The sequence below is a fragment of the Phyllopteryx taeniolatus genome, chromosome 5, assembly GCF_024500385.1.
Source record: "Phyllopteryx taeniolatus isolate TA_2022b chromosome 5, UOR_Ptae_1.2, whole genome shotgun sequence".
In the NCBI taxonomy this organism is placed as follows: Eukaryota; Metazoa; Chordata; class Actinopteri; order Syngnathiformes; family Syngnathidae; genus Phyllopteryx; species Phyllopteryx taeniolatus.
Window position 1 is genome coordinate 18,755,243 of NC_084506.1, and position 27,262 is coordinate 18,782,504.

The 27,262-nt window shown below is 42.5% G+C and overlaps 1 protein-coding gene and 1 long non-coding RNA gene across 5 annotated transcripts in view; one reads left to right on the forward strand and one right to left on the reverse strand.

The window, feature by feature from the left end:
* The first annotated feature begins 8,685 nt into the window (after window positions 1–8,685).
* LOC133477993 (uncharacterized) overlaps window positions 8,686–27,262 on the forward strand; it is a 230,704-nt gene continuing 212,127 nt past the window's right edge. For all 4 annotated transcript variants that reach the window (XR_009788536.1, XR_009788537.1, XR_009788535.1 and 1 more), the window contains exons 1-2: window positions 8,686–9,706; window positions 16,738–16,837. This is a non-coding gene — a long non-coding RNA (uncharacterized LOC133477993). The remainder of the gene's footprint in view (window positions 9,707–16,737; window positions 16,838–27,262) is intronic.
* The window catches only part of cspg4 (chondroitin sulfate proteoglycan 4), a 67,175-nt gene continuing 60,408 nt past the window's right edge, over window positions 20,496–27,262 (reverse strand). Inside the window, exons 10-11 of the mRNA XM_061773458.1 lie at window positions 24,906–25,089; window positions 20,496–24,311 (exon numbers count right to left, since the gene is read on the reverse strand). Of these exons, the coding sequence (XP_061629442.1) occupies window positions 22,447–24,311; window positions 24,906–25,089 (2,049 nt within the window). The 3' untranslated portion in view covers window positions 20,496–22,446. The remainder of the gene's footprint in view (window positions 24,312–24,905; window positions 25,090–27,262) is intronic.

Consider the following 27,262-nt stretch of genomic DNA (forward strand, 5'->3'; position numbering starts at 1 on the left):
GCAAATAGTGCAGCGTGGCGAGACTACTACAGTGAGTGCACAAGTAATATATAATTGGCCCCACAGAAATGTGACGACGATGTGAGGTGTTTCAAAGGGTGAGCAGTTCACTTTTTTGACTGGTTAGAGCGTCTGCCTCACAGTTCTGAGGACCGGGGTTCAAATCCCGGCCCCGCCTGTGTAGAGTTTGCATGTTCTCCCTGTGCCTGCGTGCGTTTTCTCCGGGCACTCCGGTTTCCTCCCACATCCCAAAAACATGCATGGTAGGTTAATTGACAACTCTAAATTGCCCGTAGGTGTGAATGTGAGTGCAAATGGTTGTTTGTTTATATGTGCCCTGCGATTGGCTGGCAACCGGTTCAGGGTGTACCCCGCCTCCTGCCCGATGACAGCTGGGATAGGCTCCAGCACGCCCGCGACCCTATTGAGGAGAAGCGGCTCAGAAAATGGATGGATGGATGGATACTTGGAAACCTCAATTTCAAAGACAAGATAGTTAATGTCCAAACTGATGAACGATGATGAACATTTCTCGTCATACAGTTAACTGCAAGGAATCAAGGGATTTCATCATCTACGGTCTGTAATATTATCAAGAGATTCAGAGAATCTGGAGAAATCGCTGCATGTAAGTGGAAAGGCTGAAAAGTTGTCAAACATATGTTCATAAGATGAGTAACTAAGACGAGAAGGATCTAGTCCAACATCTGATTATTCAAATCATTGATTAATACTGTTGTCCATATTTAATATAAGCTATCAGAGTATGCTTCCGAAATTGAAAAGACTAACTACAACATTGCCTGTACAGTGTGACCCTGGAACAAGCTTATTGACTTTTTGTGATTTCCTCCTCGAAAATCATCCGTGTGCTTCCAGACACTCGACTTAAATCCCAGCTACTTGTTTGAGGTTCTCTCAGTTTGTGGAATGTAACATGAGGAGCTGCCATGACGTCATTTCGCTCACAAGAGGAAATGTCATCAAGTGGAAGAAATAAGGTAGGATGCAGGATATACCTGTCAATGTCATGTACACACCTCTGCAAAGTTACTTGTTCATTTTTATTGTTCGCAAAGCCAACAAAGGGCTTCTAAGGCCACCGTTGGAATTGTTCCAAACATCATATCGTCCCATAGGAAATAATGGAAAATTACATAATGCGCTCAAGTGTCAAACTGTGGCAACATACGGACTACTCTGGTCCATAAGCGAGCATTTACATTACTAAGAGTCCTGTTATATTTGTTGCATTAATGTAGCAGTTTTTTTCCTCCCAATTAAAAAAATAATGTTTTATACCTTTATCTCATTAAATAACTGGGTAATTACTTTGTTATAAATAAACATTTATACGAATTTTAAAAAATTAATATTAGTAAAACTACCACTTTTGTATACAATGGTGCCTTGACTTAGAAGTTTATGAGTGTTTTCAGCATAATTAAAAATCATTTACAGAATTTAACAGTTTTTGCAGCATGAATTCATGCTTTCGTGCAAGACCATCACTACCAAGCTTTAGCAATATTAATAATTTTTCACAGAAGATAAAGAATACATGTGTTGCTCTACTGTTTGTGTTGAAATAGCCATTGCATAAAGGGTTATAACTACCACAACATCGATGCAAGTGTCGTTAGCCTGCTTCTGGTGTTTTGCATTGTGTGTTAGCATGAAGCTAGCGGACTTTCGGGCAAATGAATGTGGTTTGGTTAAATGCACAATGGGTAATACATTGTTTTATGGTTGCTTTTACAGTAATAAAGAATTTTAAAGAATTGTTTATTCCCTGCCACACTGATGCCGATTGTGAAGTTTGCTGCCACCACGTAGGGTTCGCAACTCAAACTTTTGCTCACGACTCAAGACAAAAAAATCGGACAAGCAGCGGTTCGTATCTCAAAAAACGTGTAAGTCGGTTCACGCTTCGAAACACCATTGTATTTTTTTGGGCAGCAAATTGAGTTAGATTTTGTATTTTTTGTAATTTAAAAAAGTTTATTATTATTACAATTTTCTTTTTTTTAAACGTATTTATGTATCTTTTTTAACAAATTGAGTTGGAAATCAGAAGGCTTGGAAAATAGTCACACAATTACAAATACTATTGTTCAATTTATGTTACAAAGGGACTTTGTAAATAAATATTCTAAATCGAAGACAAAAATTGTTGCCAACATGAAACAATCATACCCATTTAGCAAGAAACGTAGTAAACACACTGGATTTGCTTTAGTGGACCACAAAAGAAAGAAAAAAAGGGCCGGATCTGGTCTGGGCCTTGAGTTTGACATGTTTGCTCTAAATTGTCCATAGGTGTAAATGTAAGAGGGAATGGTCAACCCTCATGAAGATAAATTGTATAGAAAACTAATGGATGACTATTTCTGCATACCTTTGGACACTTGAGGTGGTCCGCATATTTTTTGCATGCTTAAGTGCTCCCTTGTCTGATGAGCCCTTCCGAAGGGAAAAAGTGTTGGATTGCGTCCTTGCTGCGGGGGCACCTGGTAAAACCATTAGGCCACACTGTAAGAAGTGGCAGCAGATGTTTGTATAAAAATTTTTAAATGCTGAGGGAAGGAAACGGAGAACTGCATAGTTTTGCTCGAAGATGGAAAAGTGGCACACGCTGAGTCGTCACCGCTTTCCCGCTGTCCTCCTTCCTTTCCCGCAGTTGAGCTGTGGCCGGCCAACAATGCATCGCTATCACCTCATTCTTCTTTGACGTGTGAAGCACTACACGCAACACTGTGACACTTTTGTCAACTCACGCCTTAAGCCACCCACCCCGGTGACATGGACTTGACCTCTGACCTGCTCCTCCTCCTTTTCCTCTTATTTGAGTATGTGCGGGAGCAGATAGTGAAAAGCTCACTCGGAAGCTATACTTTCTCTTTTATACTTTGGAAATTACTCCAAAATAAACTGCATCACTATAACTGCCTTTCCGTCTGTCCATTCATCCATCCATCCATCCATCCATCCAATTTGCATTAGGGGCAGAAGGGACTGTGCCCCAACAAATAGCACTGTGGTGGATTTTTTTTCCCGTCCTTACCAACATAACGTAACATGACATAACATAACATATTTTACATTTAATACAGAGTAGTAACTTAACCACAAAAATATCTATTTGGATATCAATCATTAAGGGCCAATGGGAAACATGCCCTACCAGATCCGGCAGATGGCACCGTGGTTGAAAATTATACTTTATACAGTGGCACCCCGATAAAATGGACCACGTTATAACCGATATCGGATAAAACGGACTGTCAGGACTGAACAATATGTCCAAAAATAGTTTCCATTTGTCACTCAAACTGCTGTTGACAAAGTCTGTAAATTCCAGAACTGGCCGCTGTTGTTTACTGGGGCTGTGGCGCAATGCAGGCAGAGAATGGGACTGATGTATTTCCGGGTCACAGATATACAATATGACCAGATCCAATTCCAAAAGACGTGCCTCCCGTGCCTACATGGCGGCCATGTTGAATGTGGGGCATTGATGTTGCGGCCATGTCATGATGGTTATATATATTGTGTAGAGAGAGAGAGAGAGAGAGAGAGAGAGAGAGAGAGAGAGAGAGAGGCATGGTGGCAGTGTTAATGCTGAGGAATACAAAACAAATCTCTGGAGTCTGGAACATGTTATTTTTGGTACAGTAACGTTTTATTGAACGTCGAACGCCGCGGAGATCATCTCTTGTGATTAGTCCGTTTTAGTCACATGCTGTGATGATGTACTCACCGTGGCCCTTGGTTCTACATATCATCCACGCCGCCGCCTTCTCGATCGAGTTTGCAGCATAATTAAACGTCTCATCTGGTCATCTAGGTCCATTTGTTCTAGCAGACACTGTTCGACTAACCGGTCGCCATTGTTGTTGCTTTGTTCCTTGTTACTGAAAGGAAAGAAAAAACGGCAACCGAAAATGGCCAAAAAATGCAGAGGAAACTCCACCCTGTGGTGTCCTGGCCAATACCAGCAGTAGCGACACCCTCGACTTGGAGGTGAACTGCAGTACATTTTCAAAACTGCGTGCGTGGGTTGCGCTGGTGTATAAAGGCAAACTACGCGCCGGGTAGCCGCAGTCACGACAGTATAAAGAAGCCTTAATTCCTCACGGCTCATGAAAGGGTCTCACCTATGATGAGTACTGTACGTCAACAATGTCACCATGACCAAGCACACCGGCGTGGCAAGTTTGAATAAAATGTGAAACTTTCAAACATTTTAAAGTTTTTTTTTTTTTTTTTTTACATTTATTTACTGGCGTTTAAGGCTATGACAAAAACACTAAAAAAATAATTTTGTAGTCCAGAAATATGGGTGCAAATGGCCTAAAAAAAAAAGTGCTTCAATGTAACGAGAATTGGCTATATCAGACCATCCCCTGCCCCTATTGGTCCGTTCTATTGAGGTTCCACTACATTTTTTTTGTACTTTTCTAGATATAGTTTTTAAAATTCTAAAGAATTTGGTGGATGACTGGTTAGAACATCTGCTTCACAGTTCTGGGGACCGGGATTCAAATCCCAGCCCCGCCTGTGTGGAGTTTGCATGTTCTCCCCGTGCCTGCGTGCGTTTTCTCCGGGCACTCCGGTTTCCTCCCGCATCCCAAAAACATGCATGGTAGGTTAATTGACAACTCTAAATTGCCCGTAGGTGTGAATGTGGGTGCGAATGGTTGTTTGTTTCTATGTGCCCTGCGATTGGCTGGCAACCGGTTCAGGGTGTACGCCGCCTCCTGCCCGATGATAGCTGGGATAGGCTCCAGCACTCTGGATTTATCTATTGATCATTATAAATTTTACATTAGGGGCAAGTGGGACTGTGCTCCACCAGATGCCACTGTGGTGATTTTTTTTTCCATTTATTCCAACGTTGGTTTAACATTTAATACAGAGTCGTGATTCCATCCATCCATCCATTTTCTACCGCTTATCCGGGTCGGGTCGCGGGGGCAGTAGCTTCAGCAGGGACGCCAAGACTTCCCTCTCCCCAGCCACTTCATCCAGCTCTTCCGGGGGGATCCCGAGGCATTCCCAGGCCAGCCGAAGGATGTAGTCTCTCCAGCGTGTCCTGGGTCGTCCCCGGGGTCTCCTCCCGGTGGGACATGCCCGGAACACCTCACCAGGGAGGCGTCCGGGAGGCATCCGAATCAGATGCCCCAGCCACCTCATCTGGCTCCTCTCAATGCGGAGGAGCAGCGGCTCTACTCTGAGATCCTCCCGGATGACCGAGCTTCTCACCCTATCTCTAAGGGAGAGCCCGGACACCCTGCGGAGGAAACTCATTTCGGCCACTTGTATCCGGGATCTTGTTCTTTCGGTCACGACCCACAGCTCATGACCATAGGTGAGGGTAGGAACGAAGATCGACCGGTAAATTGAGAGCTTCGCCTTTCGGCTTAGCTCTTTCTTTACCACAACGGACTGATACAAAGTCCGCATCACTGCAGACGCTGCACCGATCCGCCTGTCGATCTCCCGTTCCATTCTTCCCTCACTCGTGAACAAGACCCCAAGATACTTGAATTCCTCCACTTGGGGCAGGATCTTATCCCCGACCTGGAGAAGGCATGCCACCCTTTTCCGACTGAGGACCATGGTCTCAGATTTGGAGGTGCTGATTCTCATCCCAGCCGCTTCACACTCGGCTGCGAACTGCTCCAATGAGAGTTGGAGGTCACGGCTTGATGAAGCCAACAGAACCACATCATCTGCAAAAAGCAGAGATGCAATACTGAGGCCATCAAACCGGACCCCCTCTACGTCTCGGCTGCACCTAGAAATTCTGTCCATAAAAGTTATGAACAGAATCGGCGACAAAGGGCAGCCTTGGCGGAGTCCAACCCTCACCGGGAATGAGTCCGACTTACTGCCGGATATGCGGACCAAACTCTGACTCCGGTCGTACAGGGACCGAACAGCCCGTATCAGGGGGTTCGGTACCCCATACTCCCGAAGCACTCTCCACAGGACTCCCCGAGGGACACGGTCGAACGCCTTCTCCAAGTCCACAAAACACATGTAGACTTTTTGGGCGAACTCCCATGCACCCTCGAGGACCCTGCCGAGGGTGTAGAGCTGGTCCACTGTTCCACGGCCAGGACGAAAACCACACTGCTCCTCCTGAATCTGAGATTCGACTTCCCAACGGACCCTCCTCTCCAGCACCCCTGAATAGACCTTACCAGGGAGGCTGAGCAGTGTGATCCCCCTGTAGTTGGAACACACCCTCCGGTCCCCCTTCTTAAAAAGGGGGACCACCACCCCAGTCTGCCAATCCAGAGGCACTGTCCCCGATGTCCATGCGATGTTGCAGAGGCGTGTCAACCAGGACAGCCCCACAACATCTAGAGCCTTTAGGAACTCCGGGCGAATCTCTTACACCCCCGGGGCCCTGCCACCGAGGAGCTTTTTAACTACCTCAGTGACCTCAAACCCAGAGATAGGAGAGCCCGCCTCAGAGAACCCACACTCTGCTTCCTCATGGGAAGGCGTGTCGGTGGAATTGAGGAGGTCTTCGAAGTATTCTCCCCACCGACTCACAACGTCCAGAGTCGAGGTCAGCAGCGCCCCATCCCCACTATACACAGTGTTGGTGGTGCACTGCTTTCCTCTCCTGAGACGTCGGATAGTGGACCAGAATTTCCTCGAAGCCGCCCGGAAGTCTTTCTCCATGGCCTCACCGAACTCCTCCCATGCCCGGGTTTTTGCTTCAGCGACCACCAGAGCTGCATTCCGCTTGGCCAGCCGGTACCCATCAGCTGCCTCAGGAGTCCCACAGGCCAAAAAGGCCCGATAGGACTCCTTCTTCAGCTTGACGGCATCCCTCACCGTTGGTGTCCACCAACGGGTTCGGGGATTGCCGCCACGACAGGCACCGACCACCTTACGGCCACAGCTCCGGTCGGCCTGCTCAGCAATGGAGGCACGGAACATGGTCCACTCGGACTCGATGTCCCCCGCCTCCCCCGGAACATGAGCAAAGTTCTGTCGGAGGTGGGAGTTGAAACTCCTTCTGACAGGGGATTCTGCCAGACGTTCCCAGCAGACCCTCACAATACGTTTGGGCCTGCCACGTCGGACCGGCATCTTCCCCCACCATCGGAGCCAACTCACCACCAGGTGGTGATCAGTTGACAGCTCCGCCCCTCTCTTCACCCGAGTGTCCAAGACATGCGGCCGCATGTCCGATGACACGACCACAAAGTCGATCATCGAACTGCGACCTAGGGTGTCCTGGTGCCAAGTGCACGTGTGGACACCCTTATGCTTGAACATGGTGTTCGTTATGGACAATCCGTGACGAGCACAGAAGTCCAATAACAGAAGACCGCTCGGGTTCTGATCGGGGGGGCCGTTCCTCCCAATCACGCTCTTCCAGGTCTCACTGTCATTGCCCACGTGAGCATTGAAGTCCCCCAACAGAACAATGGAGTCCCCAGCGGGAGCGCTCTCCAGCACCCCCTCCAAGGACTCCAAAAAGGGTGGGTACTCTGAACTGCTGTTTGGTGCATAGGCACAAACAACAGTCAGGACCCGTCCCCCCACCCGAAGGCGGAGGGAGGCTACCCTCTCGTCCACCGGGGTGAACCCCAACGTACAGGCGCCGAGCCGGGGGGCAATAAGTATACCCACACCTGCTCGGCGCCTCTCACCATGGGCAACTCCAGAGTGGAAGAGAGTCCAACCCCTCTCGAGAGGACTGGTACCAGAGCCCAAGGTGTGTGTGGAGGCGAGTCCGACTATATCGAGTCGGAACTTCTCGACCTCACACACCAGCTCGGGCTCCTTCCCTGCCAGAGAGGTGACATTCCACGTCCCTAGAGCCAGCTTCTGTAGCCGGGGATCGGATCACCAAGGTCCCCGCCTTCGGCCACCGCCTAGCTCACACTGCACCCGACCCTATGGCCCCTCCCACAGGTGGTGAGCCCATGGGAAGGGGGACCCACGTTACCCTTTCGGGCTGTGCCTGGCCGGGCCCCAAGAGTCGTGATTATATTCCAAAATTATTCATCTAGCTATCGAGCACACCGAATTTTGCATTAGGGGCAAGTGGGATGGTGCTCCATCAGATTTAGCACATGGCACTGAGGTTTAAAATTCCATGTTTTGTTGTTTTGAGTTGTGATTCAACTGCGAAATATCCAGATGTAATTATAAATTACTTATTTTTGTTCATTCCGAAATAAATTTTATAATTAACACAGATTTGCAAAATTATCCATCAATCATTATCAATTTTTCATGAGGAGCAAGCAGGACAGTGCCCCACCGGATGCAGCAGATGGCATTGTGGCGGATCTTTTTTCCTGGTCTTTCCAAAATACATTTTATATATAATACAGAGTAGTAATTAAAATAAAAATTAAGACAGCACCTCTGTGGTTGCACCCAAGGTGAACAATCAGAATTGGGGATTAAGACGTGCAGTTCAATCCAGCCTCGGTGACGTCAAGGATCCGCTGCCCTCCACTCTGATATCAAAGAGCTGAACCAGAATTCTCTTTGCTTACTTCTTCCAGATGTTGTTAAATGGACACAGCTACAAAAAGGTCACTTTTAAGCCAACAAAGACAGCGCTTGGACCTGTGACGTCAACAACTGTTCATACAGACAATACAGTGTAAATAAGCCTTAAGACAACCCCAGACTTGGCTGTTTTGGTGACCTTTTCCACTATGACATAAATAGGAGGACACATGCTAGTATTAGCAATGATATAAGTTAGGGGTTCAGTGTATTTTATATTTAACATGGAGTACTGCGAAATCATTTATCTAGCTATTACTATCTGCATTACAATAAGTGTGGGTGGGTCATTGCCCCACCAGATCCAGAAGATGGGACAGTGGTGACATTCCACCTTCCTTCCAAAATGTATTTTATATTTGATACAGAGTAGGGATTCATCTCTGAAAATATCCAACACGCTCCATTTTGCATTAGTGGCAACAGGAACGGTGCCCCATCGGATCCAGGAGATGAAGGCACTGTGTTGGAAAATTATTTAAAAAAAAAATTGCATATACCTGTATATAGTTCTGAAATGTATTGCATATTTACAATAAAAAGAAGTAATCAAACTCAAAATTAGAATCTATCAATGAAAAAACTTAACTCGCATAATACTTCTAGAGTAATTTCTTCCTTCCTTTTCTCTTTTTTCTTTCTTTCATTTTTCATACTTTTGTTCATTCATTGTCCATCTTCCTTCATTCTTCCTTCCCTTTTCCTTTCCTACTTCTCTGTCATTCATCTATCTATGTCCTTTCTTTCTTTCTTTCTTTCTTTCTTTCTTTCTTTCTTTCTTTCTTTCTTTCTTTCTTTCTTTCTTTCTTTCTTTCTTTCTTTCCGTTCAGCGCTAGCTATCAGGAACTAAATGGAATGCAGTATGTAAAATAAATCTAGTATTTTAGTCTGGTTAAATACAGAAAATGGAGGGCTGTTAAGGTTAAAAAGAAGGTCAATGCAGCAATTTTCAGAGATCTGTTTGTGTGTGTGTGTGTGTGTGTGTGTGCGCGCGTGTGTGTGCATATGGCAGCACTTGATGGTGCTGGCAGACGAGTTGTATTCTTCCAAGTTGGATGTTGTCCTCTGAACAACCTCTGTAGTGACTCAGTACTTATCTGGAAGAGCTTCGGATTTCACAAGCTACCTCTTGGGGACAGACACGTCTACAAAGGTGAAAACACGCCACATTGCTCGCACGCAACATGCGCATTATCTGTCGGATCATTCAATCATTGTTGTTGATTTTCCCCAAAACTAAATAGGGCGAATCTCGACTTTTTTTTTTTCTTCCTCTCAACAGCATGCCACAGCTCTCGACCATTCGTTTTTAACTTTTTAGCCATCAAACTTTCCAACTGATCATGAATTAAGTGCAACACGAGATGTCCAAACGGTGGTCAAAGGCTGATTGTTGGTGTCTATTTTGAATAGAAATCACAAGCTGCAGTTGAAAATGAGACACAAGTTGAGATCAAAAGGTCTGGAAGGAATGAAAGCAAGAGACTTTGGAAAAAGGGCTATGGGACATTCTATCATGAAGTTGCAGTTTCATTCTGATAGTACATTGTAACTTTAACTATTTTGGCTGTTATTGCATTTTTTTTAAAGTTGCAATGATTCATCATAGTTTGCAATTGAGTCTGTTTAGTAGGGATTCTCTCTTCAAATGTACTGTAAACACAGTGGTACCTTGACTTACGAGTGCTCAAACAACTCAATATGTCGCTTTGTGTTGTGAGCAAATATTTGACTTACGAGTGACCTTTTTTCTAGTTTGCTTCAAGTGCTTTATTGTCAACATGCAGTATACTGACAGAGCATACAACAACACTCACAGGCATATATTCTTTATGTTCTGCAAAAAAAAAGAAAAATATCCCTGCAGCTTAGTTGCGATGGTCTCCTTTACGTTTCATCAACAAATCTACTTGTACAATATGTATGTAGGTATTATACCATCCCCTGGTGGCAAAGGCACACACACCAGAGGGAGCAGCACAATGTCCAATTAAACACAGTGTATGTTTTTATACCGTACAATACTGTGAGTGTTTTATTATTTAAAAAAAAAGGTTACTAAATTGTTGATGAGTTTTGGGGGCTTGAACGGATTAATGGCATTATTTGAGATACAGTCCGAGGGTGGTCACAGAACTAATTGAATTTGAGTCAAGTTACCACTGTACCACCTGAATTGATAAATATGTACAGTTTGGTCTCTCTCATTTCTGTATTTTGACCTACAGCGGGTGTGTCTGGCCCACATCCCCTGCGATAAACTAATCACTGCACATGGTATTGTGACATCACATAAATGGGGAGCATTTGTGAGACTACTAGCGTGTCTGTCGATATGCAGTCATTTCCTCCGAAACACAGGAACCTGTAAACACAGGAACCTGTAAACACAGGAACCTGTAAACAACATTCCACTGATAACTATTATCTCACTAGGGGATGCAAAATGCTCCATTTCTGCAGTGTCTCATAGGGCTGGGGCATCCATACATAGATATCGTGATGGGCGTTCTATAAAACATCACTGTTTTGTCCTATTATCATTATGGCTGTGAGCAAAATGTTTGAAATAGTTCAGCTTTAAACAGAATCTCTGCAAGCCAGAATCGCCTTAGCAGCAGCAGGAGGCACACTTTGCCTTCGAGCTGAAACAATAAAAACAAGCAGTCTTGGCAGTAAAGAAGATTCTCCCACTATGCTTTGAGGTCAATCAGAGTCTGAGCTGATACACAAACTAAACTCTTTTGGCGAGTGTGCATTTTGCTAGTTGGCCAACACGCGCAGCGTGTCGAAAGGACTGCATAGACAACAGCCAAACAAAACTGGACTATCTTGAGGTAAAGAACAGTGATAAATGTAATGCTGGGTTGACATCGGGAACACCTTTAAAGAACACAAACATATTACAACTTGATTATCGCTGCAATATTTTGCTTATTCATATTTCGTTCACTGGTATTTGGTTTAATAAGGATGTGGCCAGAACAAATGTATTTTTAAGGCCCCCAATGTTTCTTTGCAAGTGAAACATCAATCATGTTGATCGACTTGAAGTTGTTTAGTGCTGAGTGGACCTATGTTTAAAGATGACGGATAGCTATGGCTGCTTTCTCTGGTCCGAATCAGTTCATTGGTAAATAAACTTGGTCTATTTCTTCCCAAGCCCCTGGTTTCATTTCGACTCAAAAGTTTAAAATTCCAAGTGAAGCAAAATACATCACCACAAAGTATGTGACATTGTTCTCTTCCCTGATTGATTGTAAGGACTCTCACCCGGGAAGAATGTTTGGTGCGTGGACTAGCAAGTGAAGCAATGTTACTGAAGGCAACATGTGATTGACGTTTTGATCAAAGGAGACTCGCTGCTAACAGATGATATGCAAAATCCAAGACTACATTTTTAGGCAAGTCAACGGTCTTCTCTGTTTACATTCTACATGTAGTAACCATTCGGCCGTTTAAGGACAAATCTGATTCGTTTATTTGCCAGATTGGATCATCATTTTAACTCCAGTTTAATTTGTTTGGAACCACACCCAAGCACAAGTGTGAAAACTGACTCAAGGGTGCGAGCATCCAATTGTAGACTCGGGTCTAACAGTACTTTTTTGGAACTTAAGCGCCATTATTTTATGGAAAAACTCACATATTTGTGTTTTTGTGCTCTTTCTTTCACACTATAAGATGCTACAGGGTGGTGTCAAAACCCTGGTTGAATAAGAACTGGGCTCCTGGAAGTACTGTATGTTGATGTGACACATGTCGACTGAGAGACAAGTTTTGTATGTTGGGGAGGAGTTAATTTTATCCTGGGTTGTCAGTGGAAGTAATTGCATGTACATGTGTACTTCAGGGCACGGTGAACGACTGGTTAGCACATCTGCCTCACAGTTCTGGGGACCGGGGTTCAAATCCCGTCACTCCGGTTTCCTCCCACATCCCAAAAACATGCATGGTAGGTTGACTGAAGACTTCTAAATTGTCCGTAGGTGTGAATGTGAGTGTGAATGGTTGTTTGTTTCTATGTGCCCTGCAATTGGCTGGCGACCAGTTCAGGGTGTTCAGGGCTATCTCCCACCCGAAGATAGCTGGGATAGGCTCCAGCAGCCTGTGACACTATTGAGGATAAGCGGTAAAGAAAATGGATGGATGGATGTGTACTTCAGATGCATTTTTCAAATCAAATCATCTGGATGCCCTTTTTTAAGTGTAATGTTGTAAAATGAGTATTATAGTGTTTTTAGGATCATAGTTTGTGGTATATTTACAATTTAAACTATTAATATACGCAATTGCAAAAATCTTTGGGAAGGTTTAAGTTACGCTTTTTTTAATTAATTTTTTTACTATTTGCGGTAGGGCTCGATCCGCATCCCACTGCAATTTTGCTAGTGGTTAATGTCCTTATGGGAACAGTCGTTGGCACACCCTGCAGTAGTTGACGGCGGGGTGAGCAGTGCCTCATTTGTATAAAACAGCAGCACTTCATGCTGTAAAAAGAAGGTGAAAACTGTGCTGTAATTCTTAATCCTTTGGGTATTTTGGCAAAAGAATGTCAGTCATATTATGATGTATTAAATTGAAAACAAAATGCACAGTATTTCTCCTTTAAGGGTTGTGCTTGTTGTCAAGTTTTTGGACGAGAAGCTAATGTTTTTCCCCTTACTGTGCTCTATGACTTCATATTGTGAAATTGCATGGAGAAAAAGCCGTGATGAAAAGCAGCGGAGGCCTGACTGCTCCTGAGTGAATTTCCCCAAGGACTCGCCTCCTAAAATAACTTGCCATTTCGGCATCTCTATGGGTATATCAAACCGCCATCTCACCCCCGCTGCTTGACATCCAGGACCACCACAGACACTTCCTGGGATCATATTGCAACATGGCACCTTTGTATGTCCAACATCAACATGGAGAACTGGTGCAAATGTTCTCCTGATGCAATTATTTCTGTGTTTACATGTGAAAGATGGAATAAAGCTGCAGAGAAACAGATCCACCTAATCAGCTGCATGCATAAGATTATGACTACCCCTCAAAAAATATTCAGAGAGCGGTGACGGGGGTTCGCCCTGGTGAAGTCACTCTTTTGGAACGTGGAAGAAGTGATGTAAAAAGTAGAGAAGAGGTACATCAGTGCTTGTGTTGCTCTTGGAACGTTCCATCGTCCCCAAGTCCTCAACCACTACAGAGTATCATCCACACAACGTCGATATTTCCAGCACCATGGCATTCCACAGTGGTGTGTAGGTCTCCAAACTTTTTTTTTTTTTTTTGACTCAGATAATTCAGGACTTTGCCGAAAGGCACCTTAGTTGTACAACAAATTTGGTCCATGGAAGGTCTTGAACCTGCAACCAGCTGATCCCTAAGTCAATAACCTTACAAATGAGCTATATTGCTATTTTTTTAAATTGATGTTTCCTGCTGGTACTCCAATGTTCACCCAAATTCCAAAATCACGCTTCTTAGTCACTGAATCTAAATTGTCAATGGAGGTGAGTGTGAATTGTTGTTTGTCTATATGTGCCCTGAAATTGGTTGCCGATCAGTCCAGTCCAGTCTGTGGCACAAAAGGGGTTGGTGACCACTGATCTACAGCGTGATAGGCACACCATCTTTTTTTTTCTTCAAAATATGCATTCAGTTATAAGCAGCTATTGACTTTATTTCACACAGAATAAAAACAAAAAGCATGCCCTTCTTCTAAAGTATTAGTGTAGCTGGAGCGGTCCGCATGTCCCGATTGGCCGACTAAGTGCTGCTATATAAGGAATTTTCAAATTTAGAGTTGGCTTTATCCTTTTCACGGATTTCTATGATATTCACAAGTCTTAGGAAAAAGTATTTATACCTCCAGTATTTCCATGAAGCCTCAGCTGTCAATGAATCATGCCTCTTTGGTGTTTCCACATTTATTTCCATCATATGCGTGGTGGGTGTGTCAATACACGTAAATGAAAAGTATGCAAATCCAGGCACAGAAAAAAATTTAAAAAACGGCCTTACATGCAAATGGGAGAATATGACCCTACTTTTGAACAGTTTTAACCCCTAAGCTACTACTACTTGATGTATATGCTGTATACTAAATACTAAGAATACCGGTTGCCGCTTTACACTAATGTTAGCCTATGGCTCGTAAAAATGCAAAAGGTCTTAAGTGCTAGCATTAATTGCTAGTATGTTTTCTAATGAGCCAAGGAGGGAGGAAAGCAAACTCATTTTCTATGAATGTAGGTAAAATGCCCAAAATAAAACATGGGCTGTCTATAACAAGCTTGAACACAATATTGAACCCCCAAATTGGACTTTCAACTTTCAAATTCTTTTAGTCTTACGAGTGTGGCTAGCTGCTAGTTAGCGTGGTCTGTGGTCTGGCCAGCGACGGTGTTGTTTTTGGCATCCAAGACAAGATGACAGTGGCAATCAACCTTTTAAGGACAAAAGCCCGACGTTAGCAGTTGTTGGCCGCTGAGCCTTCATGTTGTCACAATTTATTTCTTCACTGCACTTGTAAACCTACCCTGCGGCTGGAAAAGGTAAGGACATGGATGAGAACGTGGATAATTGGGCACGCTACAGAATTAGAGTACATATATGTTAACAGTAACGCTGCTATTTTGCTGTAAATCTGACTTCTAAATCCTTCCATATGAGGTGAGGCTAATCCTGTTATCTTGGGATGAAAGAGTTAATGTTCACATAATGACATGTAGCATGCTGTGATTGGAATGTTGCTTGAGCTTCAAGGAGAAATCATTAAGGGCCAACTTTATGATTCTTAATAAGGACTTTTTTGGGGGCCATTTCAGTATAACAGCAAATCTGTGACACATTATTGAGGGTTGTTTGTGCCAAAATTACATCAGTATAAAAGCAATTAAATCAATATTCAAAACATGAATTGATCAAATCATGGGTAATAATTAGTTTAAATGAATTGTATTGTGAATACATCATTATATTGAACCTATTTATTAGTTTTATTTCACTGATATAAATATTTCATTAACATTTTGAATTATTGAATGCCCTTTTTTCCCATTGAATATATTTTCTAATTATTTACTGGAATGTATTTATCTATTTAATGATGTTTGCATTTTATTACTGGCATTATAAATACTAAATTATAGAGGGTTGGTTTGGACAAAATAAATTCGAAGGCGATTAAATATAAAATCAAAACATTGAAAATTCAATCAAATAATTAATTAGGTTGTGAAATATGAGCCTCTTTTGATGGTAATTTATTTCAGTATCCAACCATTTAAATTAAGGAATATCATTTTAATTTATTTAATGACTTTTATATTTAATTTGTGACATTATTTAATGTCCCTTTATTTCATGATGCTGCAATGAATTAAATTGTCATGAAATTGTCATGAAATGCGACATGAAATAAAGTAGTCAAAGTAATTTTTTACAATTAGTGATCTACTAAGGTGTACATACATTTTTAGGGTTTTTGGTTCATATGTTTCCAGTGATGAATAGTTTCATTCTGCTTTACAACAGAGCTGACTAACGGACATTTCCCTTATCGCCAAGTTTTCACAAAGTGAAACAATACATAAAGAACATGGATGTCATAAACGTAAACCAACTCCGTGTTCGATGGGCTCTGTCTCATCACGGCAAGCCTAAACATGCGACAACAAAACAGAAGAGAGCGTCTACTGTTTACAAAGTTCATCAGTTATCTGCAGGACAATGTGAACCAACACAAGCCAGCAGTTGGACACATTTTGAAACACTGTTGTATACAATATGTCATTATTTGTACACTATAAGGACATGTTGAAGAGGGTTGCCGAAAACTCTTCATCGTAAGAAAACTTTTATGGTGGTTTTGGATTGATTTAGGTACAACGTACAACCAGATAACACGACCGCTGTATAATCATATTAATTATGTATTGCACATAAGAGTTAAATAAAAACAGCACCTACATAAATGTTTAAAAACAAACAGTTCTTAAAGATTAAATGCAAAGGTAGTAAGTTTAAAAGTTAAATACAACCTAACTACTTAGGCAGTGATTCCTTCACATACCATTACAGCCACAGATGTATATTTTTGTTAAGTACATTTTTTAACAAGTAGGCGTGGAAGAGGGTCTTGCCCAGCTTAACTCTGAGCTTCAGATTTGTAAAATGACTGTCTGATCCTTGTAGATGGCGGCGTTACATTGCATTGGATTTGAGATCAGCACAGCTTTTGAGTAGAAGACAAAGATTTGGAGCTGAATGTCGGCTTGTCACGTCGATTAAGACGGTGAGTAATGCCAACATGTTGGAAGTTGTACAAGTTTAGGCACCTCTCACTCGAACAGAGTATGTATATGTATGTTACAAAACAGAGTATGTGTCACAGTAGGTAGTTGAAATTGTGTCGCAATCGTGAGCATAGATGACGCAGTTCATGGAGTGAATGTCGAACGCCATGTAAAAAATCCAAACTCGAGTCATGTGGTGAGTCAGCGTCACTCACAGCTTGTCTTAAAGGCCCTTTTTCAGTCTTGTTTTTGTTTTATGGTTTGAGGTTTCACAAACGCAAAAGCAATCTTAGCATCAAAGTCACTGTTGTACTTGAGATGTTTCTTTTCACAAAAAGCTATTTTTTTCCCACTTTTGGAAGAAGTAAAAAACTGTGTTTTTGATACAACCAACCCATGTCTTTTTCTGATTACTAACGAACAGAAAAGATAGAAAAACAAACTTTTTCTGGTGAGCGAGAGAGAAAGAGAGTCTACTATTTCTTTTTCTTTCGGTATGGTTTGTGTTTATTATGTCACAAAACACAATACTCTTGAAAGATCAGTCAAAATAAATGTTCTAAAACGACTGTCAATATAGGGAACTCTGCTTTGAAAACAGCTGGCAGTGAAAGAGCAAAGTGCTACGCTAGTTAAAGTAAAGTGAACATCATAACAATAAACTTAGGCTGAGAAAAGGAAAATAATGAGCTAAAATAGTGACATTTACAAGCGTGAATGAATGAATGAATGTTACTCACAAGAACGACAGAAACACGTACACGTGTTACAGTGGGCAGCAGTCAACAATACGTGATCGCTTATCTGACCTCCAGCTGCCTGAGTGGGTGTGTGAGAGTGTGTGTGAGTATGTGAGTTTTGTGCTCTTTCTGAATGGTCTTTTCTTCCCTGTTGGCTGCGTGAGTGTATGTTGTTATATTGACATCCTGACAACGACATATGGCCTCAGGGGGTCCCGCAATTCCACCCCACCAACCCGTCTGACAGCTGCATGTGAGAGAATTCTGAATTCTTAGGGTGATGCATTTTTTTTTTCCTTTTGTTGATGTTTATTATTATTTATTATTATTTTTTAATAGGTTAGTGGGCCAAACGCATTTTTGGAAAAATATCAAACAATGTTGGTGGTTTATTACAATCAAGTGTAGTTTAAAATAACTAATTTGGAGAAATGCGTGTGAACAAATAGCATCTATGAACTGATGTATTGATAGTTTCCCATTGAATTGACGTACAGTACCACAAGTGACACACTGGCTCCCTCTAGTGTTATGTGAAAGAATGACTGAATTTTAAGTGCAGCTTTAATATTCAAACTGAACATAATGTTAAGTATATCCATCCATCCATCCTTTTTCTGAGCCGCTTCTCCTCACTAGGGTCGCGGGCGTGCTGGAGCCTATCCCAGCTATCATCGGGCAGGAGGCGGGGTACACCCTGAACCGCTTGATGTTAAGTATAGTAAAGTAGTAAATAGTAAAATCGCTGCATACTATACTAATGTATTTTCATGTTGGTCATGATGGTGCTACTTGTACTTGGTGCTACTTTGAGGTAGCACTTTGTCAAAAAGGTTTGAGAACCGCTGATCAAGATTAACACCAATATATTGTATCATAAGTTAAATACAACTGAATTGTACTTAACAAATGTACTGTATTAAAGAAAGGTTTAAGCCTCTGTAACATAAGACACTCTTTGAATATTTAATAAGGAGCTGCATTTACTTTTATTCCTACGTCAGCTTTTTCCCTGGGATATCTTGCAGTTGGCGGCGACATCAAATAATGATCTCTCAGATGCACGCCACTTCCTGCAGGCGATACGCTCCAATTGGCTGCAGAGATAAGACGGACTCAGTAAAGCCCAACAGGAAGCGGTCGTGTTTGATCATCTTAAAAGCTCATTTCTTAGCTTTTTTTTTTTTTTTTTTAATTGAAGCTCACCAAATGACTCGTCACCATGGTTACCAGGAGGCTTTATTTTTTTCAGATGAGGTCATATTGTACTAAAGTTAAAAACAACTTCAAGTGGTTGTTTTCATTTAATATCCCCCACTTTGAGGAAACAAGTGTTTATCCTCCCGGCATCTCAAGAATGGGTCATCCTCTTCCCAGTCTGGAGCTGTTTTCCCATTTAAATTTTATTTTTTTATATTTTATTTTTAAAGACTGGAGGAGTCATTTTTCTCCAAACTTACGCAAGACGACCTCCGCCAGAGACATGAAAGAATAGTCCTGTTTTCAGCATTGAGGCATCTGGAAGGAACATCATGTCTGCTCAATGTTTGGAAAAAAAGGGAGACAATTATACTTTTTTTTTTCTCCAACATGGACACTGTTTACAAACCAGGATGGTCAATCTAAGGCCTGTCAGCCATTTAAAGCCAGTAAGGGGATTTGATGCAATTCTAAAACCAAATTAAACATGCATAGCACTGTGAAATGTTGGTTAACATGTCTGCCTCACAGTTTTGAGGTTGCGAGTTCGAATCCGGCCTTCCTGTATGTAGTTTGAATGTTCTCCTGCTTTCCAAAATCATACATGTTAGGTTAATAAAACATTCTAAATTGTCCTTAGAATGTGAATGGTCGTCCACCACCATAATGTGAGACTGATGTCGAGGTGGGGGTTAATTGTTTCAAATTTCCAGGGGGCACCCCGATGGGTTTATATTTAGGGGGGGAAAAAAAATGCCGTAAAATATTGTTAACACTTTTTCATAGGCATATAAAAGCGTGTCCTGAATGTGTGATATTTTTACATAATTTTTATTTGAGAACAACAAAACAAACACGCAACCAACAGTAAAAAAACAACAACAAGGTCTGGATTCTATTCCTCTTGAAAGACATCCACCAGCGACATCGCTTGCATAATCGCATCTGAGAGATGATGACGTCAGCACGTACGCACGCACGCACAACTGGGCTCAGCTTCTTGTGAACAGCTTCAGTCAGAACCCGCGCGCACGCACGCACGCACACGGACGCGGACGCATGCACACCTCGAAAGCAGGAATCTTTTTCTTTTTCACACGAATGACAATAATTGTACATCACTGCCACCTGGTGGTCAGTGAAAAATCTGTAAAAAAAAATACAACGTATCAATCTTCATCATCATCATTATCTTCCACATTTTTAAATATTTAGCTTTTTTTAAGTAAGTCATTCCTCATATAATAATAACAAAATACTAATCTTATTACAAATATAAAAACGTTTACAGGAAACCTTCAATGTGTAAACCACATTGTTGTGACGGTATCCAAAAAAAATAATTCATTAATTACAATAATATAGAAGTGATTGATTGACCTCAACCCATTTCAAGAATTACTGCTACAAATAAAATGAGTGCTGTTGTTACCACTTACACACACCTTTAAAATTGTGTGACTGAACAAATCAATGAAGAGAGCCTTTGTTGCATTAGAGTTTTTATTTCATTAGTGTAATGGAAACCTTTCAGGAGGCTTAAACGGATGCTTGTCTTGTTCTAGATGCTCAATTTAGAAAAAAAGGTCTTTTATAGCATGGGGTGATGTAAGGGCAATGAAAGAAATAATAAATAATGAATGAACAAAGGAGGCGTGCTGATGAAACTCTGGATGAAAACAAAAGAGAGCAGCAAGCTTGAGAGAAGGGCGGTTAGTCTTCATTAAATGTTGTTTAATTAGAGTACAGCGAAACACCGAGACAGATAGAAACCCCCAAATGAAACAGATTATTTACACAAAAAAAATAGATAAAATGTGAGGGGGGATTGAGAAATAAGAAAACCCAAACATTTCACAGGAAATACAAAGTGTCTTTGAACACATCACTTACTGAGCTCTGTCCCAACAGCGAAAAAGAAGAAAAAAAAGAAAAAAAATCCTCAACATGTTCCAACAATTTAAGATGTCAAGACATTTCAGTACATGGTTAAAAAAAAAAAGATTTAAAGTGTAGTTCAGGGATGGGGAACCTTTTTCCCCTCCAATGAATGGCCATACTAAATAGATGAATTTCTGATACAACAATCACATTCTTCAATTATTATTATTATTATGAGCATCTAGGTTAAATATTTTCATAAGAGCCACTTTGATTTGTTTCTACGAATCAAATGCTCTCGCAGGGCCGCAAATGGTCCGCGAGCCGTAGGTTCCCCATCCCTGGTCAAGTTCTACATTACCTTTTAACCTCCAATCAACATTCACCAATCAGAAAGGAACAAGGAAGTAAAAGTCTTCGTTACAAAATAAAAATGTTCATTATCTCAGTACGCGACTATATTTAGCTTACATACAGCACGGAGTGCTTTGAACGCGAGACAAACCGGACTGTGTCGTCGTCATTCCGATCCTGATCAATCACCCCCAGCGCCAAACAGCATCTGTGGAAGTCTCACATCATCAGCCTGTCGAGATGTGTTTAACACCAAACTTCCTGTCCGCTTTGTGTTGCCGGTCCGGTCAAGTGAAGGAAGCTCACCAGAACTTTTGAAGCAGAAATGGTCAGTCCTTGGAGCTAAATTCAAGTTTGAAAGTTTATTTATTTTTAGTACCAAATAATCTATAAAAAGACAAACTGCTGAAATGTTTCGAGTGATGACATTAAACTGAATTTAGCCCTGAGAAACAGTGGGGGTCGGGGTCGGGTAGGGGGAAAACAAACAAACCAGAAAGCACAGAAGAGGCAAAAGGCTGTTTGAAATCTTCTGGACAAGACAACATATAAAGTTACAGTACAGTTAGTAGTTGGACAATATCCACCACCATGATGGATTTTGAAATAAAGCAAATACGCTGCAACTTAAGTGTATATACTGTATGTACCATTCAGGGATCATTACCATATTATGTAGAATACCTCCATCTTCAGGGTCTGTATTGTCAATGAGTCCCTCAAATTTGAAGCTACATGGATGTCACCAAATTCGACATTCCTCGCTAGAAATTCTTTGCCAGGTATTGACTTGTGATCAGGCCACTGAAGAACATCCAATTTCTTCATCTTCAAAAAAGTCCATGAAAATAGAAAATTCTTTATAAAACGGATTCAATTAGAGCTGGAAGTTTACCCTTCACTCACGTTGATTGTCTTACTCAAAATCCATTGTGGTGGTGTGTAAAGGCAAAAATAATGAAAATGTCATTGTCCATATACAGTACCTAAGTGTTTACTTCATCATTTATGTACACTTTTAACAGCTCACCTTATGAGCTGTAAGCTAATCTACTTTGAAAACGGTGAACAAGTAATGCGGGCCTTTGATATACATGTAAAATGATTGCGGACACCCAGAATACTTTCTTTTTTGCAAACACGCAGCATGTTTATGTCATTTGTGCTCTTTGACGGAGAGGAATGATAAAATAAATATACATGGCATTCGAAGATAACAAACTGCCTCTCGCCTTGCCAAACAACTATTCAGTGTTTTGTTGCCTGAGAATCAGTCCACAGTTGAGTCGAGATAAGTATGCGGCCGTTGGCGTCAAAAAACAAAAATCCATCAAACTGCGGTGGCAAGAAGTCTTTAATACTGAGAAGAAGACTTGGAGGAAGCGGCACTCCAAACACTTAAGGATCCACCTCTGGCAGGGGGTTTCCAAGTCTCAAACCCAATACTGGTTCTTTTTCAAGACCGGAGTTGTCGTCCGACAGTCCTGCACCAGCTCCGGGTCAGCCTCTTTTGAATCCATGTTAGACATGGAGATGTTATTGGCCGGGTCGGTTTTCCGAAAGGTTTCCGTGCTCGCTACTTCGCCGTTTTTCGGCTTGCCCGCTCCCGCCGTCTGGACGTTGTGCTTACCCGTCTTGTTTTTACGGACCAGATAGTATGCCAAGAGGGCTGCCAAGAGCAGGAGGATGAGGATGACGAGGATGGGGATGAGAATGGACCAGATGTTACCGCGTCGAGAAACCACAGGGTCCCTGTGGGAGTTGCTGTCAGAGGGGGCTGCGGTGGTATGGGCATTCCCGTGGGGTTGGTCCTGGTTGGCTTTCCACCGAGGGCTTTCGGAGGTTGCAAGGGGGTACACAACCACATTGGGCTTGTCCTCACTGTCTTTTGTTGGGGCTTCTGAGGGAACCCTCAGCAGAGTAGCAGGGTAGACACCAGAGGCATTGTAGGGGCCAGTTTGAAAGGAAAGCACACACTCTGCTGGAGGCACCCCGTGAGCCTTAAGCAAGAAACGGGCCTCATCCTGAGTGACCCCATCTTGGGACTTGGAGGAGCTTTTGGGGATTTCTACAGCAATACGTCCTTCATCCAGGTCCCGCTGGCTGAACGAGTCCACAGGCTGGCCTGCACCAGGACCGCCAGACCTGACAAATCGAGCTCCCTGTGGCTGCTGGATTACTGTGAACGTAGGGGAGGTCCTGGTCTTGTTTGCCAGGGGGGTTGCGTCCAAAAGCTTCCTGTCGAGTTGAACAAGAGAGCCTTCAGGTAGAAGAGGATCCTGAGCAATCTTAGCCAGAGGCTGGACCGTGATATTGAGAACAGACGACACATTCGCCGCCCGACTGCGAGCGAAAAAAGCAACGCTGTCACGAGGCGAAGTGGACTTCACAAAGCGGACGCTGACTCTTCCTTCTTTGATCTGTTTCTGGGTGAAGGCTGACGTGGGCTGCCGGTCTACCATGACAGCCGCATACTTGGGAACACTCGTGATCTTGTAGATGACGTCCTCCTCCACGGGACCACCGGTGGTCGCTCTCAGCATTTCTTCGGTCACCAGAGTCTCGTCGTCTCCTTGCTTCACCTTGATCTCCGGCGCTTTGTCCAGAATAAGAGTGCGAGCTAGGATTCCGATGTGAAGGGTTTGTGGCTCCGTTTGATGCTCTCCATCCGACACGATGAATTCCACAAAGCCGTCTGCAAGGCTGCCATCGCTGTGAAAGCCCACCTGCTCACTGTTGATCATCTCCTGGGTGAACTCAGAGAGGGTGTCCATGGTGTGGGCGTCAACTAGATGCCCATTTCTCGGGGCCTTGGTCACCTTAAAGTGGACCTCATCTGGCGGGCTGTCTTCGTCGTGAGTGTTCAAATGCTTCCGGGTCACAAGGTTCATAGATCCTTGCAGAACCTCCAGTAGCTGGTCAATGGTGACGAGCTCAGGGGGCTCAGTTCCCCGACGTTTGATGGAGACGTTAAAGATCTCCTCCAGGATTACAGAGTCGGAGATCACGCCATCAGCCCGAGACCTCAGACGGGCCCTGAAGGAAATGCTGTCAAAAGAACCCACTGAATCATCATGGAGGTACTCCAGCTCTCTGCGTGTCACATCCCCCTGCGTGAAGTAAGGCGAATCCTGGGGTAGGTCACGACCCCCGAGGGTGATCCGTCCATGGGCAGGGAAACGTTTAATCTCGAAGACCACGTCTGCGCTCTCCGGCTCGGGAATGCTGGCCTGGAGGTTGGAAGCGTCAAGGATGGAATCATCGATCGTTTTCCTCTGGCCTTGCACGATTTCCAGACCTGAGTGGAAACAATGAGCACATTACAATGGATGTACAATAGCCAACAATGACTCAGTCGTTATGCAGTCTCTCTGCAGTATGAACAAACTTGGCGGCCAATCTTAGCGAAACAACCTTCATTAGATGCATCCTTGTGACGGACACCCAGAGACATCTTTTATCCTATTTATCCATCTATTTTCTATACTGCTGATCCTGTTCAGATTAATGAAAGGGGCTTGGACCTATCCCAAAGGCAGACTACACCCTGTACTGGTTGCCAGTTAATTGCAGGGCAATTCTCACTAATTTCCCACAGGGCCCTTGATGATTTCTCATGGCACACTAATGTACCATGGAACAGTGTTTGGGAATCACTGGTGTATCGTTTCAAACAAGTGGCTCAGTGGAATTAATGGGCTGTCCCGTGCACAAGCAACAGGTGGCCTTCAAACTCCTAACGCTAAGGCCATTTTAGTCAGTCAGAAACCTGAGGAAAGATATTTCCGGAAAAGGCACAATTGAGAAAAGAAGGGAATCACACGTGGAAGAGTAGTAAACGCTTTGGCTTTGGCTGTCCTTTGGCATGACAACGGAAAAAACAGACATTCACCTTTGTTCCTCCACAGCTGTGAGGAAATGTTGCTGTGCGTTGCATAGTAGGAGATGGTGATGGGTAGCACGTGACGGACATCCGGGGCGGGCTGAGAGGACAGAATGAGCTCCACTGAGTCCCTCACGACCCAGAAGGGCTCCTCGGGCATCTGGTGCTCATAGAAAACCCCTCCAGACTCCAGCTGAGGACCAGGAGTGACAAGAGTTTAGGATGTAGAGTAGGACTAACTTTTTAAAAAAGGTTTTGCTGTTAACAATGTTCTCAAAGGCCTATCTGCAAGCAGAGCTCATTATTTTTATTATTTTGGCGGACTCAGCTGACATTTTTCCGCCGACATCTTCTTCCCTCTGGAAGTAAAAAAGAACCAGAGTGAAATTGGCGCGCCACATCTCAAGATTGAGCATCGGAATATGGCCGCTTGTGTTTATTTTTCTGAGGTCACCATGTCCTGAACTCAACTCTTTCTTACACACAAACACACTTTCAAATAAAATAATACATGCGCACACACAAACACACTGAAAAACTCAAACAATCAAATTGAGACGTCTCTTGTCAGCAGATTGCAAGCAGAGACGTTACGCTTATCCAACCCAAGAGTTGATAGAGATGCAGATATGAATACCTTTGTTGGTCTCCTTGCTTTTCTTTGAAACTAGAATCGAAACGTGTAACCCATAATCACCCGCTGAGCCCATTCATAGCAAAACTATCATAAAACATTGATAATAAACCGTGCAAGGTTGACTTTTAAAACACCAAGGATGATTTGTCTCTGACCCCAAATGGGACAAAAAATTACTTTTTTTTTTTGACCAGCTAACATTCATTCAATTGGGTTTTCCTGAGCTTGTGTTTGGACAACTAGAATAAGGTCTGTCTTCAAAAGACCCCTGGAAATGGGTGACACATTTGCTCAACCTCTGACCTGGTGAAGTTGAACTATTTTGAGCTTTTTTTTATGGGTAATCATCGGACACACAATGAAGAAAATGCAAATTCTTAACAATTTAGCGCTACATAGCTGTTGAGCGTACGTACTTAAAATTTGGCAGAAATCGGACAAAAGCTCTACAAAGACTTCTTCTCTGAATGGAGCCCCAAAAATGGCCAAAATGCCCTTAAAATGGCTTCGAACCCAAATGCAGACTTCTTTTTTTGTGTTGTTTTTACTTTCCATTTCTCTCTGGAAGTGTTCGTTTTCTGTCCATCAATTACAGGACTGCAGGGTGTTTAAGAGTTGATGGAGATGAACATACAGTACATACATGGATGGATATGGATCTTTTTCTTGGTACATACCAAATGTAATCTGCACAATTATGTCAATTTAGACATAAATGTCAGCATGTGTGTGAGGTTTATAGAAGCCACATCAAGTCCCACTGAGGAGCTCTTGGGAGACACACACAGACTGACTTTCTAGCATTGCATTAGTCAGGACATATGCTCTCAATTTGTTTGTGTGCTACATTTACAAGCCTGTAATAAATACACGATAAATGTGTCACACATTTATTTGTGCTACAATACCACCACGTCTTCTTTTAGTGAGTGAAGGAGGTTCGTGAGTTTGACTTTGCACATTGATACCACCAACAGGTGGGGTCTAAACAATTATTGGGACACACCATTTATCAATTAGTTAATCTAGTCAGAGTTTACAAAACCCAATTAGAATTCAAGCTGTGAGCAACCCATTTGCCAGTGGGATGTGTGAAATTGTAAACTAACCATCTCAGAAAGTGAGTGCTGAGAAGAAGAGGAAGATCTCCATTGAATTAAAGTTGAAATAAAATAAAAAACAGTGATGTGAGTGTTTAGTTGACTTGGCGAAACTTTATCAGCATAGTAATTCTACAATATATACTATACTGAAGCAGAAGGACTAGATAAAGGCTATAACAAAACTTAAAACACTGAGTAATTTGTGAGCTGCGGACCTGTATCCATAAAAAGATGAAAAGCTGCTAAAAGTGAAGTAGCGAAAAAGGCAAAAAACAGGGAAAAAGATTTGTTTTAAATGTTTTAATTAAGAAACAAATATTAATTTCTTTATATTCGATTTTATTATGTTAATACTGTAAATTTTTACACAGCACATTAGTGTGTAGTGCTCCTTTTCTTAATAAAAAAAGTGACACAAGAAAATATTTAGTTTTGTTGAATGCACAGATTAGTACGATTGTAACAGTGTTAGCTTCCGATAAGCGACACTTGTCGAAGCGGTGGGGCTATTTGTGATTGGTGATGTTTTCATGCGCCACATACACACAGTGTAGTATTTGAAGTGCTGCCTCCTTGAGTAAAAATGATTTTATTGTCTTTACAGGTGCTCACGTTTACCTCACACT